The following is a 17,917-nucleotide window of genomic DNA, read 5'->3' as shown; positions in this document are numbered from 1 at the left end:
CTCATGCTAAGATATATTTCAGGGTGTGAACAATCACACTCAATAGTCTTATCATGGAACCTGACCACAGCCAGAAAGCTAGAAAGATTAGTCTGAGTTCAACATAGGCAATCAATTAGTCATGCCCATGTAATGAACTCTCAATAAAAACTTTGGACACTGGAGCTCAGGTGAACTTCCTGGATGGACAATACTCCATGCATATTGTAATATATAAATGCTAGGAGGGTAGTGCATCCTAAAGGCAACAGGAGCTTACATTTGGAAATCACCCAGACTCTGCCCTCTGTGTATTTTCCAACTTTGGCTGGATCTAATTTGTATTCTTTCCCTGTAATAAATGCAACTACAAGTATAATAGGTTTCAGTGAGTTGGGAGTTTATTTAGTCAATTATCGGACCTGAGGGTGCTTTTTGAAAACATCTGAGTTTATAGTTAGCATCAGAAGTCTTAGGCAAATGGGGCAGTCTAGAGAACAGTGCCATTAACTTTGCAATTTGGCCAACTCAAGGTACCTGCAAAGAAATGAAAAATTACAATTGTTAAGTGCCACAAAGGAGAGGCATAATGTGCTTGACCCAGTTTGGGGAGGGGAGGGCTATGGAGGGCTTTTCTGAGGGGGTCAGGATTGATTTGAAAGCTGAAGGCTGAGTAGGAATTAAATAGAGGAAATGAGAAAGTCACCAGAGGCAAAGGAAATGCAAGTTCTGTATTTGAGGAACTGCAAGAAGGCAGCTAGAATGTAAAGAGAAAAAAGGAATTTGGTATAAAATGAGGTGTAAAGAATATTTAGTGACTTTTTCTAATAATGAAAGTTGGACTTGTTCATTGGAATGTATCCTTCTTGTCATTTCTGTGTATCTCTACTCACATTCATGTATTTTCTTTTATGTAGCTAGACTGTACTACTATACATAGTGTTGTATCATGGTTCTTTTTTTCCAATTAAGAGTGTAAGTTGAATATTTGCCTATTTTGTTAAATCTTCTTGGAAAATATGGTATTTTGAAATCTTATTTACATAGAATCAAAAGCAAGATCTCACACAAAGTCTGAGCAGAAATTAAGTAGGTAAAGGGAGATGAGTTTGACAAAATGATATACTCAGTTAATGCACACCCAACAAGACAGAATATCTCCATCCTCCCCGAAAGTTGCCTCATGTTCCTCCAAGTCAATCCTTGGATTTGCCTTAGAGGCAACCACTAAACTGACTTCTTTAGCCAGAGATAAGTTTTACCTGTTCTAGAATTACATACAAATAGGTTCAAATGGTATATTCTGTATATATTTTTAAAATTTTGGTCTGACTTTTTTTTGTTCTGCATAATGTTTTGAGATTCATTCATGTTGTCATATGTATCTGTTAATCATTCCTTTTTGTTGTTGACTAATACTGCGTTTTATGGATACTCCATAATTAAAGTTTTCATTCACCTGTTGATGGGTTATTTTCCACTTGAAAATATGACCTTAATGATTCCCTAATATTCTAAGGTATTGATGTTTTATAATTTATTTAAATGGTTTTTTTTTTTCCAAATTTTGGTTGCTTCCAACTTTTCTTATTTGTTTGTTTGTTTAAGAGAGAGGGAGAGGGTCACCTGGGTGGCTCAGTGGTTGAGCATCTGCCTTTGGTTCAGGTTGTGATCCTGGGGTCCTTGGATCGAGTCCCACATCAGACTCCTCAAGAGGGAGACTGCTTCTCCCTCTGCCTATGTCTCTGCCTCTCTCTCTCTGTGTCTCTTTCATGAATAAATAAATAAAATCTTAAATACACATACACACACACATAAAAAAGAAAGAGGGAGAGAACGCGTTTGGGTGGGGAGTGTGCAGAGAAAGAATAAGAGAGAATTTTAAGCAGAGTCTGTGCTGAGCACAGAGCCTGACTTAGGGCTCCATCCATCGACACTGAGATCATGACCTGAGCCGAAACCAAGAGTGGGTTGTTTAGCTGACTGTGCCACCCTGGTGCCCCACTTCCAATTTTTCTTTATTACAAACAAAACTCTTTTTTTATTTTTTACAAACAAAGCTCTTATGAACTGTGTAGCACATACATCTTCATTTGTATTTTTGATCACAACAATGCTACAAATTCCTAAAAGCATAATAATGGGGTCAAAGGTATAAATGTTTTCTGACCTCAACTAATACTGCTGAATTGCTCTCCAGAAAGATTCTTCCAACTTATCTGGTTACCAGCAATGTAAGAAGTCAGTGTTTTCACTACAACATCAAAAACATGTGTTAATCATTAATAATAATCTTCACGATTTTGGTAGGTTGAACTTTTAGTAAAATTTAAATTGCAATTATTTTATGATTATGAAGTTAAATATGTACTTATTTATTGGTTATCCAAGCTTCTATGAATTATATATTAGACCGCAGAATATTAGTAGGTTTTTTTTTCTTTTAAGTAATCTCTACACCCAATGTGGGGCTTGGACTCACAGTCCTGAGATCAAGCGTTACATGGTCTGCCAATTGCCAGCCAGGTGCCCCTAGTATTTTTTCTATTTTTAATAACTTAGATAGTTTTTGTAAAGTGATTACGAGTGCCTAGTGTATTATAAGCACACCGTGTTAGTTATTGTTATTTACTCCCTTCTATATTAAATATTTTAACCTTTCATTTGTCATAAGTTGCAAGTATTTTTCTTAGGGTTTTTCTTTTAATTTCATGATATTTTGAAAGCATACACATATTTTTTAGTTTTTATTTTAAAGCAGCAGTCTTTTCTTTAGTGTATTATTAATCTATTTAATGCTTAGAAAGTCATTCACCAGGGATCCCTGGTTGGCTCAGCGGTTTAGCGCCTGCCTTCTGCCCAGGTGTGATCCTGGAGTCCCAGGATCGAGTCCCACATCGGGCTCCCTGCATGGAGCCTGCTTCTCCCTCTGCCTGTCTCTCTCTTTCTTTCTCTCTCTCTGTGTCTCATGAATAAATAAATAAAATCTTCTAAAAAAAGAAAGTCATTCACCATTCAGATCAGTAAAATAGTCATATTTTGTGTAGTTCAAATATCTTTTTAAAAGTGAGTTTTTTCTGCCTGGATATAATTTTTAAACTTCTAATGGATAATTTTAAACACAAAAATTGTAAACTCCCATATATCCATCCCCCAGTTTCAGCTCACAGCCAGTCTTGTTCCATGTATACTCCTGTCCATTTTCTCCCCAACCCCAAGAATACTTCAAGCAAATCACAGGCAGCATCTCAATTTATCTGTAAATATTTCTACAAGTATTTCTAAAGGTAAGAAATTAAAAAAAATATAAACATAAAAAAGTGATAGCTAGAAATACTTATCAGCTTTTCTTCAATGTCATTAAAAAAAAACTAGTAAATGTCCAAATTTCTCTGATTTTCTCATTGTTGTTTTTACTTTATCTGAATCAGGATCCACATAAGGTCCACATATTACAAGTAGTTGGCTGTGTCTGTTATAAACTATAAACTATAAGTTTTCTCTCTTAGTTTTTTCCTTGGAATTTATTAATTGAAGAAACTTTTTTTTCTTTAAGATTTTTTTATTTATTCACAGAGACAGAGAGAGAGAGGGGCAGAGACGCAGGCAGAGGGAGAAGCAGGCTCCATACGGGAAGCCCGACGTGGGACTCGATCCCGGTCGCCAGGATCACACCCCAGGCTGCAGGCGGCGCTAAACTGCTGCGCCACGGGGGCTGCCCGGTTGTTTGTTTTACAAGGATCCCTGGGTGGCACAGCGGTTTAGCGCCTGCCTTTGGCCCAGAGCGTGATCCTGGAGACCCCGGATCGAATCCCGCATCGGGCTCCCGCGTGAAGCCTGCTTCTCCCTCTGCCTGTGTCTCTGCCTCTCTCTCTCTGTGTCTCTCATGAATAAATAAATGAGATCTTAAAAAAAAAAAAAATTTCCCACAGTGGGATTTTGCTGAGTGTATCCATTATATTGTGTTTAACATATGGTGCTGTTCCCTAAATTCACTCTTTTTTTTCTTTCCTAAATTCACTCTTAAATTGGTAATTAGATCTAGAGTCTTTATTATTTTTATTATTTATTTATTTATTTATTTATGATAGTCAGAGAGAGAGAGAGAGAGAGAGAGGCAGAGACACAGGCAGAGGAAGAAGCAGGCTCCATGCACCAGGAGCCTGACGTGGGACTCGATCCCGGGTCTCCAGGATCGTGCCCTGGGCCAAAGGCAGGCGCTAAACCGCTGCGCCACCCAGGGATCCCAGATCTAGAGTCTTGATTAGATTTAGGTAGTATTTTAAAATTTTATCAGGTAGCATTGAATGCATGGTTAGTTTTTTGTGATATTAGTCATCACTGATGACCACACTTAGATTCATTATATCATAAGGAGTTGCAAAACGGTGATATTCTAATATTTTTCTTTTTCATTTATTAGCTAGAATTTTTGTACAAAGGGAAACTTCCTCCCATCAACTATTTGGTTACACTTAGGTTCATTTCCTATAATAATGACAGGATAAATGGTTGTTTTTTAATCTGTGTTTGCCATTATGACGAATTTGATCATTAGGGTTTTTTTGACCTCAGGTTTTTTTTTTTCTTTTTTGAATACTATTATGAACTCAGGCACTTAAATATATATGATAACCTGTTGCAGTTATCTTTATTATTGATACTCAAATTGTCCCATCTTTGGCCACTGGGAACTTCTAACTGGCATGTCCACATAGTCTTTGTTAACTGCCTTGTTTTCTGATATGACAAGATTTTCATCTGGATTTTTTGTGTTAGGCTTCCAACATGGCTCATCTTGGTACATTTCCTGTGCAAATTCTGGAATCACCCATTTCTCCAAGGAACCCTAGCTCTTTTTAGTGGGAAGTGTTATTATTATACAACCAAGTCCGGTGCTGGGAATGTTCTTTGCTATTGGGTTTTTGTTTTTAAGCTTATTCAGTGAACAGTATTAGAAAATACATGTTATTAATTTTTAAAGATATACATTTCATTATGTGTTTAAACCAGTATTTCCCACTCAATTCAGAACATGGGGTTTTTATTTAAACTGTATAGTTATGTTTTTAGTGTGTCACATGGAATGAAATGAGAATCTAACTTGAACTTGCATCCCTTACTCCCAGCACACACTGGAATATCAGTTTTCCAGAGCCGTTTGCTGAATAATTTACCCTTTTCCTGATTAACTTGCAAGACTTGCTACATGAATTTCCAGGCTCATTGCAAATGTGAAAATGCAGCACTTCTTGTTCAAAGCTTCTTAAAAATTTTAATACGGTGATGGCAGAGCCTTTAACCAGTATGTGGGGCCCTTCTAAGATCAGAGCTCTGAGTGACTACATACGGCACACATCCATGAAGCTGGTCCTGACGACTTGTGATCCTGAACAGTGTAATAGCAAAGAACTTACATGGCACTTGCTATTGCCAGGTTCTGTTCTGAATGCTTTACATGTCACCCAGGTAAGTACTTTTATTATTTCCTCTTTTGAGATAAGGAAACTGAGGCACAGGGTAGTTAAAAAACTTGCACATGGTTAGACAGATAATAGGTGCAGAGCCAGGGTTTGAGGCCAAGTGGTTTGGCCCCTTTAAATCCATACTCTTTACCTCTATGCCATAGTGCCTCTAGGATAGTTTCTTTATCATATATAAGGTTTTGTTTGAAGGATATGCATTCTGTTCCATTGATATGCTGATTTTGCACTAGCAAGTCATTTTTAATCATTGGAAATTTATGAGATTTAATATTGACAGGTTATACCCTCATACATTAATTAGCCTTTGGAAAAGAAATAATAGGAATTTCCAGTGTTGCTAGTGAAAAGTCCAATGCCATTCTGATTCCCAATCTTTAGCATGGGGCATGCTTATTCTCTTTGGATCTTCCCTTTATTTCTGGTGAAATTTCACAATGTTATGACTTGGACAAGTCTTTTTGCTTTTGGTATTATCTATTAATGTAAAAATTTGTGTTCTTCAGTTATAGAAATTTATGATATTAATTTTTAAATAACTTCTTCCTCTTCAGACCTCTTGTCTTTGGACATTCAACCTCTGGGACTAATTCTTTATTTTTCTTAATCTTTTCTATTCTTCTTTCCTTAGTTTCTTACTCTAATATCTACAAGATTTTCTTAACTTTAACCTCCAGGCATTTTATTGAATTTCTAGGTGTCAGTAAAATTTATAGATTTCAATATTCCCTTATTCTTTGGCTATTCCTCACTTAAATTACCCTGTTCTTGTCCCATGCAGATTCCTTCTCCTCCCTGAATTGTGTCTGTTTCCTTTGACCTTATTTTTCTCTTTGTTCATTTTGATCTGTTTTCCACATTAGAGGATTTTCTCAAGTAATTACCTTCCCATAGCTCTACGCAGTGTCCCTGAGTTCATAGCTCTGATTCAATCTCTTCTGGAAGAAAACCTCCATCTTCTGCTGTGGTGAGGAGTGGCAGTTGCAGGCTACATAGGAAGAATGTGTGACTTTATGGTCCCAAAAGATCTTTATGTAGGTCTTTCAATGACTCGTTTTCACACTACCAGCACTATCATAATTCCTTTCACAGGTACAAATCCTAAACTATTTATAGTTCTGTGGTGTGATTTGGCTTCTTTCTTTTTAATTTATCTACCTCTATCCCCTCCTTATCCCTATCCCAGACACTGAACTTTCAGATTCCTACAGAGTTAGTCAGTTACTGCTCATCCATTTGCTTTTCAGTTTCTAAAATTTTATTGGCATCTCTTATCTGCTGTGATCTCCTTTCGAGTTTTCTTGGTACTTGTGTTTTTATGCATTTCAAATTTATATCTAGTAGGGTTTCAAGAAAGAAGGGAGACTCCCACATATTTCACTTAAGCTTTATATCATACTTAAAGAAACTTGGGCAAAACCTAACTGATTTTTGATTCTTTACTGAAATTTCATTTGTTATAAGAATTTTCAGTTGATGCTTTCTTTTCCTAGGTATGTATTCATTCTTTAAAAATAATTACAATTGGGCAGCCCTGGTGGCTCAGCGGTTTAGCGCCGCCTTCAGCCTAGGGCATGATCCTGGAGACCTGGGATTGAGTCCCACATTGGGCTTCCTGCATGGGGCCTGCTTCTCCCTCTGCCTCTCTCTCTCTCTCTGTGTCTCTTGTGAATGAATAAATAAAATCTTAAAAAAATAATTACAATTTAATATCTTCTATACAGATCTATAATCTGTAGATATATAATATCTTCTATCTATACAATAGATATATCATCTTTTTTTCCTTTTATATCTTACAGTGTTGGTCAGTTGTGGTCCACAAGACATGTTTCAAATGCATAATACATGCATGTGTAGCATACACACATTTGCCATTCTGAATGTCTAAAATGGCATATATTTTCTGCTGTTTTTCTGTTAGTAGACTTTATAAACTGAAAGAAGAACCCTGATTCTTAGTTCAAAGAATTATTAAGAGCATAAGTGGGCAAAAGATAAATAACCATTCTGCAGTCTTCTCTTAGACCCTTTTTTATTTGGATTACACATAAAATTTCAACTTCCTGTATCTTCCTACTTCCCAACCATAGCTTCATAAAGGCCTACTATGATCATGTTATTTAGGATAATATTTAAGATTGTGTTTTTATGGAAGCACTTGGGTGGCTCAGTGGTTGAGCATCTGCCTTTGGCTCAGGTCGTGATGCCAGGCTCCAGGGAGCCTGCTTTGCCCTTTGCCTATCTATGTCTCTGCTTCTCTCTGTGTGTCTCTCATGAGTAAATAAATAAAATATTTTTTAAAAAGACTGTTTTCATGATCTCCCTCAAATCCCAATCCTCCTTTACCTTCCTTATTTTTTCCATACTACTACCAGCTAACATACAATTTACTCATTATTTGTTGTGGTTTTTTGACTGTCTTGACCCACTAGAAGTAGGCTCCATGAGAGTAAGGATCTTTGTTTTATTTTCTGGATTTTCCTAGGTACTTAGAACAGTGCCTAGGTACTTAGAACAGTCCTTATAACAGGACTTTACAACTCTATGACTTGGTTTCTGGAGGTACACTTGTGTGCATGTGTGTGTGTGTGTGTGTGTGTGGACAATATTGTATATACAATATTAAAAATATAATAGATTATATAGACAGTTGTAAGTGCCAAAGAGGAAATGAAGGGGGGGGAAAGGGGATAAATAATGTTTCAGGGAGAGTGGTTGAAATTTTAGACTGAGGAAGGAGTTTAGGGAAAAGATGAATTTAGAGTAAGGTTTTGGATGGAGTGAGTGTACTTACTTGAAGTAAGCAAGTGGATATCTGGAGGAAAAAATTCTAGCCTGAGGAAATGACCAGTACAAAGACACTGAAGTAAGATTATGTCTGATGTCTTCAAAGGAAAAACAAGTAGTTCAATGTGGCTGGATCACAGAGGAGGGAAGAGTAGCAGAAAATAAGGCCAAGAGAGGTAAGGAGAAGAGAAATGGCCAGATCATATAAGGGCTAAAGGTCATAAAAATGACTTTTATTTTCCCCTGAGTGAGGTGGAAATGCATGTAAGGGTTTGAGGTGAAAAGTGACATGAACTGACTTATATTTAACAGGATTATTCTTGCAACTGTGCTGAGAATAGATTAGAGAAAAGCAAGAGCAAAAATAGTGACACCAGCTAGGAATCCACCATAATAATCTATGTGTAAGATAATGGTGGCTTGGACTAGAGTGGTAGTAGTAGGAGTGGTAAAAAGGATTGTATCCCAGAAATGTTCCAAAGGTAAAGTCAGTAGAATTTGCCAATGGACTGAGTGTATGATGTAAAAGAAATATAGAAATTGTTTTTTGGTTTGAGAAACTGGAACAATGAAATTAGCATCAACCAAGATGAGGAAGGAAGAAAAAAACAGGTTGAAGGATAAGGTCAGGAGTATGGTTTTAGACATGTTAGTTTGAGATACCTATCAGTAATGTCACATACACAGTTGTGCAACGAGTCTGGCATTAAAGGGAGAAGTCCAGGCTAGAGAATCATAGCTTATTGATGGATTTTAATATCATATAATTGGGCACTTTTTTTGTGTCAAATTCTGGTGTTGATAAAAGCAGACACAGGGCAGCCCAGGTGGCTCAGCAGTTTAGCGCCGCCTTCAGCCCAAGGCGTAATCCTGGAGACCCGGGATCAAGTCCCACATCGGGATCCCTGCGTGGAGCCTGCTTCTCCTTCTGCCTGTGTCTGTGCCTCACTCTCTCTCTCTCTCTGTGTGTCTCTCATAAATAAATAAATAAAATCTTAAAAAAAAAAAAAAAGCAGACACAATAACACCACTATGGAGTACCATATTGTGCTTTGGGTAAAGCATTTCTTCCAAATGATTTTTTCATCTTCATGGCAGCAAGACATGATGGATTGCCACCACCCCACCCCACCCCCGTCTCATTTGTAGGTGAGAAGATTGAAGCTGGGACTGAGGGCCCAATAAAGTGATATGGCCACAGCTGTAGAGCCAGTAAGGAAAGCTGGGATTCAAATCAAGGCCTGTAACCCCCAAATCAATACTTTTAACCAGCAACTTATGCTAACTTTATAAACTAGCTTCTTGTCTTATTCTAAGTCCTGGGACAGATTATATAAAAATGAGAATGATCTGTTCTTTGAAATCACAAAAACCTCACCAGAAAAAAAACCCATTGGTAACAAAAGTTCAATATTTAAAGTTGAAAAATATAAAGAGATAATGGCTTGGTGATGGAGTAAACATTTTAGCTGTAACTGCTTCTACTTAAAATTATGAGGTCTTCAATGGAAAGCATGTGAGCCATTACTCTGTTAATCTATCTTATCCCCATGTTCTACTTGTCTCCTATCATTTCTGCCTCCAACATTATGTGGAACTGTCATCTTTACTTCCATAGCCATTGCCCTGGGCTAGGTTGCCATCGTGTTAGCCTGGATGACTGCAATAATGTTCAAGAGTGGCCCTTCCCTGTTTTCTTTCTTGTGTCATTTGTACTCATTTTGTACACACCAGCCAGAGGGATTTCTTTCCTTTTCTTTCTTTTTTTTAAAAAATATTTTATTTATTTATTCATGAGAGACACACAGAGAGAGGCAGAGGGAGAAGCAGGCTTCCCTCTGGGAAGCCTGATGTAGGACTTGATCCTAGGATCCTAAGATCATGATCTGAGCCACTGAGACATCCAGGCGTTCCCAGAGGGATTTCTTTTCAAAATGGTCTGTGTATTGACTGTTTTACAACAGAATGCTGCCCAACACAGGACATGATTGCTAAATATTCAGCAGCACAAAATAGTGCAAGATGCTTCATTGCAAAGGAAAACGTAATTTTTGAAAAATAAACACTTAAATGCAATATAGGATCCTACAAAAGGCATTACACCAAGTGTTTTGTGGTTTTTTAAAAGATATTTATTTAATCATGAAAGATACACAGAGAGAGAGGCAGAGGCACAGGCAGAGGGAGAAGCAGGCTCCATGCAGGGAGCCTACCATGGGACTCAATCCCGGGTCTCCAGGATCACGCCCTGGGCCAAAGGTGGCGCTAAACCACTGAGTCACCCGGGCTGCCCACACCAAGTGTTTTTTAACTGCTCTTTCCCATCAGCCTTTGATGGAATGTGATTATTTTCCCAGACTACTCTTCCCAACTCCCAATCTACAGTTCAATATACAGGATCTTTAATTTCAATGGTACTATAATGGATCAAAGAGGCCCCATATTCTAGTGCTTTCATTAGCAGAGGGGAATGAAGTAAGCATATCATGAATATGTTAATATAATTGTTCCGTCTTACCAATCTTTTCTCTCTGGGGCCTAACATAGTGAGTAGCCTCTATTAAATGCTCAATAAATATCCACTGAATGTTATTTATTTTTTTTTTAATTAATTAATTTATTTATTTATGATAGTCACAGAGAGAGAGAGAGAGAGAGAGGCAGAGACACAGGCAGAGGGAGAAGCAGGCTCCATGCACTGGGAGCCTGACGTGGGATTCGATCCCGGGTCTCCAGGATCGCGCCCTGGGCCAAAGGCAGGCGCCAAACCGCTGCGCCACCCAGGGATCCCTCCACTGAATGTTATTAAATGAATATGACATTAGGTATTTTGTGGAAATAATCTAATATTCTCTAAGATATAAACTAAAAGGCTTCAAGAATAGTGCTTCTGTATTAAATTATGTAATAATAGATTTTCTTAAAATGTGATTTTTGATTTTTTTACTTTAACATATTTTTTTAAAGGCAAGACATCATTTTTTTTTAAAGGTTTTATTTATTTATTCATGAGAGACAGAGGTGGGGGGCAGAGACACAGGCAGAGGGAGAAGCAGGCTCCATGCAGTGAGCCCGATGCAGGACTTGATCCCAGGACTCCAGGATCACACCATGGACTAAAGGTAAGTGCTAAACTGCTGAGCCACCTAGGGATCCCCTCCTCTAACATATTGATTTGCTTTTTCATTCTTGACAGCTGATTTACAATAATTTCCACTCATTATATATTTTTCCTATTATCTAAAAATGTCAATTTTTCTCAAAGTTTACCTTGAAGCATGACCAAAGACTGTCGAAGTCGGCTGTTTTCTTTCCGGGTGTTTGTTAATTTTTGTTTCAGACTTTTTATTTTCGTGCACAATTCCTCCTTTGACAAGTCTGCTAAAGGCTCTTCATCCTCACTGGAGCTCTCACCAGGCAGAAAGGCATTTCCTGAAAATGGGTCTCTCTAAAATACAAGGCAGGTACAACAAAAGAAGCTTCAAAGTGACTTTAATGGTTAATCCTATGTTCTGCATGCTGAAGGGACTTAATCAGACCTACAAATCCCTCATCTCCCAGGCCTTTACTGCTCCAGATGAAGAGTTACCCTATCTACTGAACTAGCCTCAGCTTTGTCTTCCCATCTCCCCGGGGGGCTCAGAAAAAGGAAAGGCATCAAAGTTTCATGCACACATCTGTCACATAGCAGAAATCAGGATTCTGTCTAACTTCAGTGAAGAATATAAAGTAGGAAAGTAGTTTAACAGAGAAGAATCAACCTGCCATTCAAATTTTTGTAACTTATCTCACCCTCCATATCCCCCCTAATTTTTTACTCACAGCCTTTCTATTAAGACTGTGAGAAATTTTGGGGTTTATTGCATCGAGAAAAGAGAGAGAAGATTCACCTAGAACAAAGCATTCATGCTTTCCTTTTAGTTTTAGAAGTAATTTTTAAGGTCAATAGCAAGACAATAGTCTGAAAACATATGCATTTGAGTTGTAAAATCCAGGCTGTGTTGAGACAGAAAATGATTTCCTCAAATTACCAAGCTTGTTTGCATATATATATATATATATATATATATATATATATGAAGAGATCGAAAAAGCTGGAGTATAAAGTTTTTATTTTTCATTTTTATTTTACTTATTTTTTTAAAAAAGATTTTATTTATACAGGTGAAAGAGGGAGAGCATGAGTTAGGTGGGGGGTGGGTGGGAGGAGGGAGAAGGAGAGGGAGAAGCAGATTCCCAGATAAGCAGGGAGCCCAATATGGGGCTTGATTCCAGAACCCCCAAGATCATGACCCAAGCTGAAGGCAGATCCTTAACAACTGAGCCATCCAGGTGGCCCTGGATTATAAATTCTTAAAAATAAACTTTAGAGTGGAAGAGATGAAGATATGACATAAAGAAAGTTTCTGTTGCACAGGAAGGGAAGAGACATTCTGGTGTCAGGAAAAGCCTGGAGAATAAGGATCTGGAATAGCAGGAAATCAAATTCAAGTGTCTTTGCTCTTCATGATCCCATTGTTTCCAGGGAAGGGACATGCATCACAGGGGTAAGGATATATGATAGAAACATTCATATAAACGAGGAACATTCCTAGAACAACAGGGTTGGCTCCTTGCTTCTCAGTGCATTAAAAACTCCCTAAAGAGGCCCCATGTCCAGCATTACATCAGGGCAACATGGTGCCTCTCTGAGTTATAAATCAGAAATGTCCAAAATTAGTATCTAGACAGCTGGACAAGAGAAAGCAACCAGACTCTTCAGAGTTTTTGCAAAGCAAGTAAAGATTCCAAATAGTCCTTGTGTCCTGGTCAGGAGACAGATAGGTGCTGAGGAAACTGGTTAAACAGAAATAGTTTAGTGTGTAGACAGAGAAGCCACACAATGCCAGAACCTTATAGAATATGGCAGTGGGCCTCACCCCTGCTGGCAAAGAGAGCCTCTGTGGACAAATGAACTGAAGGAAGAAGAGGCCAACACTCAACTATAGAGCACATGCAACACACATAAGAGATACTCTCTGAAGTGCTAGGTCCTGGGGAACAGAGGGTGCTTCACAGCAGGGCACTACAGGACCTCTTCTTCATAAGACTATTATTGTTAACAGCAAGAGAAATAGCTGACTTTCCAAACACAGAGACACAGACACAGAGAGTTAGACAAAATGAAGAGACAGAGGAATATGTCCCAAATGAAAGAACAGGACCAAACCATAGCAAGAGACCTAAGCAAAATGGATATAAGTAATATGCCTGGAAGAGATTTTATTTTATTTTATTTTATTTGTTTTGTTTTCCTGATAGAGATATAGAGATTTTAAAGTAATTACCATAAAGATACTCACTGGACTTGAGAAAAGATTGGAGGACATCAGTGAGACCTTTAACACAGAGATAGAAAAGAATCAATCAGAGATCAAGAATATAAGAAATGAAATTAAAAATACACTTGATGGTTGGGGCACCTGGGTGGCTCAATCAGTTAAGCATCTCTCAGCTCAGGTCATGATCCCAGGGTCCTGGGATCAAGACTCACATCAGGCTTCCTGCTGAGTGGGGAGTCTACTTTTCCTGCTCTCTCTGCCCTTCCCTCTGCTTATGTGCTCTCTCTCCCAAATAAATAAAAAATCTTTTAAAAAATACACTTGATGGAATAAATAACAGACTAGATGAAGAAGAGGAATGAATTAATGACCTGGAAGACCGAGTAATGGAAAGTAACCAAGCTGAGCTAAGGAGAAGAAAGAAAATTATGCAAATTGAGAACAGTCTCTGGGAAATCAGTGACTCTATCAAGCATAATAAAATTTTCATTAGAGGGATCTCAGAAGAAGAGAAAGAAAACGGGCAGAAAAATTTATCTGGAATCTGAGTGGGGCGAGCGAGCTAAGTGGTTGTGTGGTCACTTCTTGGAGACTGGTAGCGCTTGCAGCATGGCTGATCAATTGAGTTGCAGACTGAAGAATTCAAAGAAGCTTTTTCACTATTTGACAAGGATGATGATGGAACTATAACAACAAAGGAATTGGGAACCGTAATGAGGTTTCTTGGGCAGAATCCCACAGAAGCAGAGTTACAGAACATGATTAATGGAGTAGATGCTGATGGTAATGGCACAATTGACTTCCTGTAATTTCTGACAATGATGGCAAAAAAAATGAAAGACACAGACAGTGAAGAAGAAATGAGAGAAGCATTCCATGTGTTTGATAAGGATGGCAATGGCTATATTAGTGCAGCAGAGCTTTGCCATGTGATGACAATCCTGGGAGAGAAGTTAACAGATGAAGAGGTTGATGAAATGATCAGGGAAGCAGATATTGATGGCGATGGTCAAGTAAACTATGAAGAGTTTGTACAAATGATGACAATAAAGTGAAGACATTGTACAGAATGTGTTAAATTTCTTGTACAAAATTGTTTATTTGCCTTTTCTTTGTAACTTATCTGTAAAAGGTTTCCCCCTGCTGTCAAAAAATATGCATGTATAGTAATTAGGATTTCATTCCTCCATGTTTTCTTCCCTTATCTTACTATCATTGTCCTGAAACAATGATATTTTATTTAGAAAATTGATCAAGTAGCATGTTGCATGTGGCTTTCTCTGGATAGATCTAAGCCCTTCTGCACATCTAAACTTAAATGGAGTTGGTCAAATGAGGGAACATCTGGGTTATGCCTTTTTCTTAAGTAGTTTTCTTTAGGAACTGTCAGCATGTTGTTTTTGAAGTGTGGAGTTGTAACTCTGCGTGGACTATGGACAGTCAACAATATGTACTTAAAAGTTGCACTATTGCAAAACGGGTGTATTATCCAGGTACTCATACACTATTTTTTTTGTACTGCTGGTCCTATACCAGAAACATTTTCTTTTATTGTTACTTACTTTTTAAACTTTGTTTTAGCCACTTAAAGAAAATCTGCTTATGGCATAATTTGCCTCAAATCCATTCCAAGTTGTATATTTGTTTTCCAATAAAAATCACAACTTACCCCCCCCAATAAAAAAGAAAAAATTATTTGAAGAAATAATAGCTGAAAACTTCCCTAATTTGGGGGAAGGAAACAGATATTCTGATCTGGGAGGTACAGAGATCCCTGCAAAAATCCAACCCAAGGAGGTCTATACCAAGACATGTAGTAATTAAAGAGGCAAAAAGTAATGATAAAGAAAAAATATTTCAAAGCAGCAAGAGAAAAGAAGACAGTCACATACAAAGGAAACTCCATAGGCTATCAGTGGATTTTTCAGCAGAAACTTTGCAGGCCATTTGGGAGTGGCATGATATATTCAAAGGGCTGAAAGGAAAAATCTGAAGCCAAGAATATTCTATTCAGCAAGGCTATTATTCAGAATAGAAGGAGAGATAAAGAGTTTCTCAGACAAACAAAAAATAAAGAGGTTCATGACCACTAAACCTGCCCTAGAAAATATTAAAGAAGACTCTTTAAATGGAAAGGAAAGACCATAAATGAGAGTATGAAAAGTAAAAAATACAAAGCAGTATAAGTAAGTATTTTTGTAAAAACCAGTGAAGGGTATTCATAAAATGAAAGGATAATATGACACCATATACCTAAAATGAGTGGAGAAGAGTAAATAACGGTTTCAAAATTAAGCAATCATCAACCTAATATAGGGTTTTCCATGCAGAAGATGTTATATACAAACATAATGGCAACCACAAATAAAAAATCAGGAAGATATGTAAAGAGTAAAGAGAAAAGAATCCAAGTGTATCACTAAAGGAGGCCAACAAATCATGAAAGAGAGCAAGAAAAGAAAGGATCAGAGAAAATCTAGGGAAAAAACACAAAACAAATAATAAAATGGCAATAAATACATATCTAAAAATAATTACTTTGAATGTAAAGGGATTTAACATTCCAGTCAAAAGACATGGGGTGACAGAATGGATAAAAAATAAGACCCATCTATTTTCCACCTACAAAAGACTCATTTCAGACCAAAAGACAGCTGCAGATTGAAACTGAGGGAATGGAGAAACATTTATCATGCAAACAGATGTCAAAGGAAAGCCAGGTAGCAATCCTTATACTTGACAAAATAGACTTTAAAATAAAAACTGTAAAAAGAGACAAAGACACTATATAATAATAATAGAAACAACCCAACAAGAAGATACAACAATTGTAAATATTTATACACCCAACATTGGAACACCCAAGTACATAAAACAGTTAATAACAGAACTAAAGGATATACTCAGTGGTAATATAATAGTATGGGACTTTAACACCGCACCTGCACTGATGGACAAACTATCCAAACAGAATATCAGCAAAGAAACAGTGGCTTTGAATGACACACTGGACTAGATGTATGTAACAGACATATTCAGAATATTCCATTTTAAAATAGCAGAATATATATTCTTTTCAAGTGCATATGGAATATTTTCCCAAACAAATCACATATTAGGCCACAAAACAGGTCTCAACAAGTTAAAAAAAATCAAAGTCATGTCATACATCTGTTCTGACCACAACACTATGAAACTAGTCAATCACAGGAAAAAAATCTGGGAAGAGCACAAATACATAGAGGTTAAATAACATGCTATTAAACAATGAATGGATCAAACAAGAAATCAAATAATAAATTTAAAAATTACATGGAAATAAATGAAAATGAAAACACAATGGTCCAAAATCTTTGGGATGCAGCAAAAGTAGTGTTGAGAGGGAAGTTTATAGCACTACAGGTCTACCACAAGAAGTAAGAAAAATCTCAAATAAACAACCTCACTTTACACTTAAAGGAACTAGAAAAAAAATAACAAACAAAACACTAGCCCAGCAAAAGGAAGGACATAATAAAGATTAGAAGAGAAATAAGTGATATAGAAACTGAAAAAACAATAGAACAGATTAATGAAAACAGGAAGTGGTTCTTTGAAAAGATCAACAAAATCAATAAACCTCTAACCAGACTCATAAAAAAAAAAAGATAAAGAGGGGATCCCTGGGTGGCTTAGTGGTTTGGCGCCTGCCTTTGGTCCAGGGTGCGGTCCTGGAGTCCCAGGATCGAGTCCCACGTCAGGCTCCCGGTGTGGAGCCTGTTTCTCCCCCTGCCTGTGTCTCTGCCTCTCTCTCTCTCTCTCTCTCTCTCTCTCTCTCTCTCTGTCTATCATGAGTAAATAAATAAAATCTTAAAAAAAGATAAAGAGGATCCAAATAAACAAAATCATTAATGAAAGAGGAGAAATTTCAAACAACACCACAGAAATACAAACAATTGTAACAGATTATGAAAACCTATATGCTAACAAATTAGACAACTTAGAAGAAATAAGTACATTCCTAGAAATATATAACCTACCAAAACTAAAGCAAGAATTGGCCTATTCAGGCCAATTACCAGAAATGAAATTTAATTAGTAATTTAAAAACTCCTCAAAAACAAAAATCCAGGAATAGACAGCCACACCGGTGAATTCTACCAAACATCTAAAAAAGAGTTAATTATCTGTTCTTCTCAAACTATTATAAAACATGAAGAGGAAAGAAAACTTGAAATTCATTCTATGAGGCCAGTATCACTCTGACGTCACTCTGACACCAAAGCCATATAAAGACACCACAGAAAAAGGAGAACTACAGGCCAGTATATGTCATGACTATGGTACAAAAGTCCTCAACCAAAT

At 37.2% G+C, this 17,917-nt stretch overlaps 1 protein-coding gene and 1 pseudogene across 12 annotated transcripts in view; one reads left to right on the top strand and one right to left on the bottom strand.

The window, feature by feature from the left end:
* The window catches only part of BEND6 (BEN domain containing 6), a 59,970-nt gene that overhangs the window by 14,879 nt on the left and 27,174 nt on the right, over window positions 1-17,917 (bottom strand). For 4 of the 12 annotated variants that reach the window (XM_072734686.1, XM_025991090.2, XM_025991089.2 and 1 more), the window contains 2 exons: window positions 13,595-13,630; window positions 11,523-11,700 (listed from right to left, as the gene is read on the bottom strand). The exons of 1 other annotated variant lie outside the window; for it this stretch is intronic. In XM_072734686.1, coding sequence (XP_072590787.1) covers window positions 11,523-11,700; window positions 13,595-13,630 — 214 coding nt within the window. Of the gene's footprint in view, window positions 1-11,522; window positions 11,701-13,579; window positions 13,631-17,917 lie in introns of all 12 variants that reach the window. 7 more of the 12 variants (XM_072734656.1, XM_072734663.1, XM_072734706.1 and 4 more) reach the window with 2 other exon arrangements.
* LOC112914129 (neo-calmodulin pseudogene) lies at window positions 14,183-14,721 on the top strand (annotated as a pseudogene).

The sequence above is a fragment of the Vulpes vulpes genome, chromosome 1 (genome assembly GCF_048418805.1).
Source record: "Vulpes vulpes isolate BD-2025 chromosome 1, VulVul3, whole genome shotgun sequence".
Taxonomy (NCBI): Eukaryota; Metazoa; Chordata; class Mammalia; order Carnivora; family Canidae; genus Vulpes; species Vulpes vulpes.
This window is presented reverse-complemented; position numbering and strand designations above follow the sequence as displayed.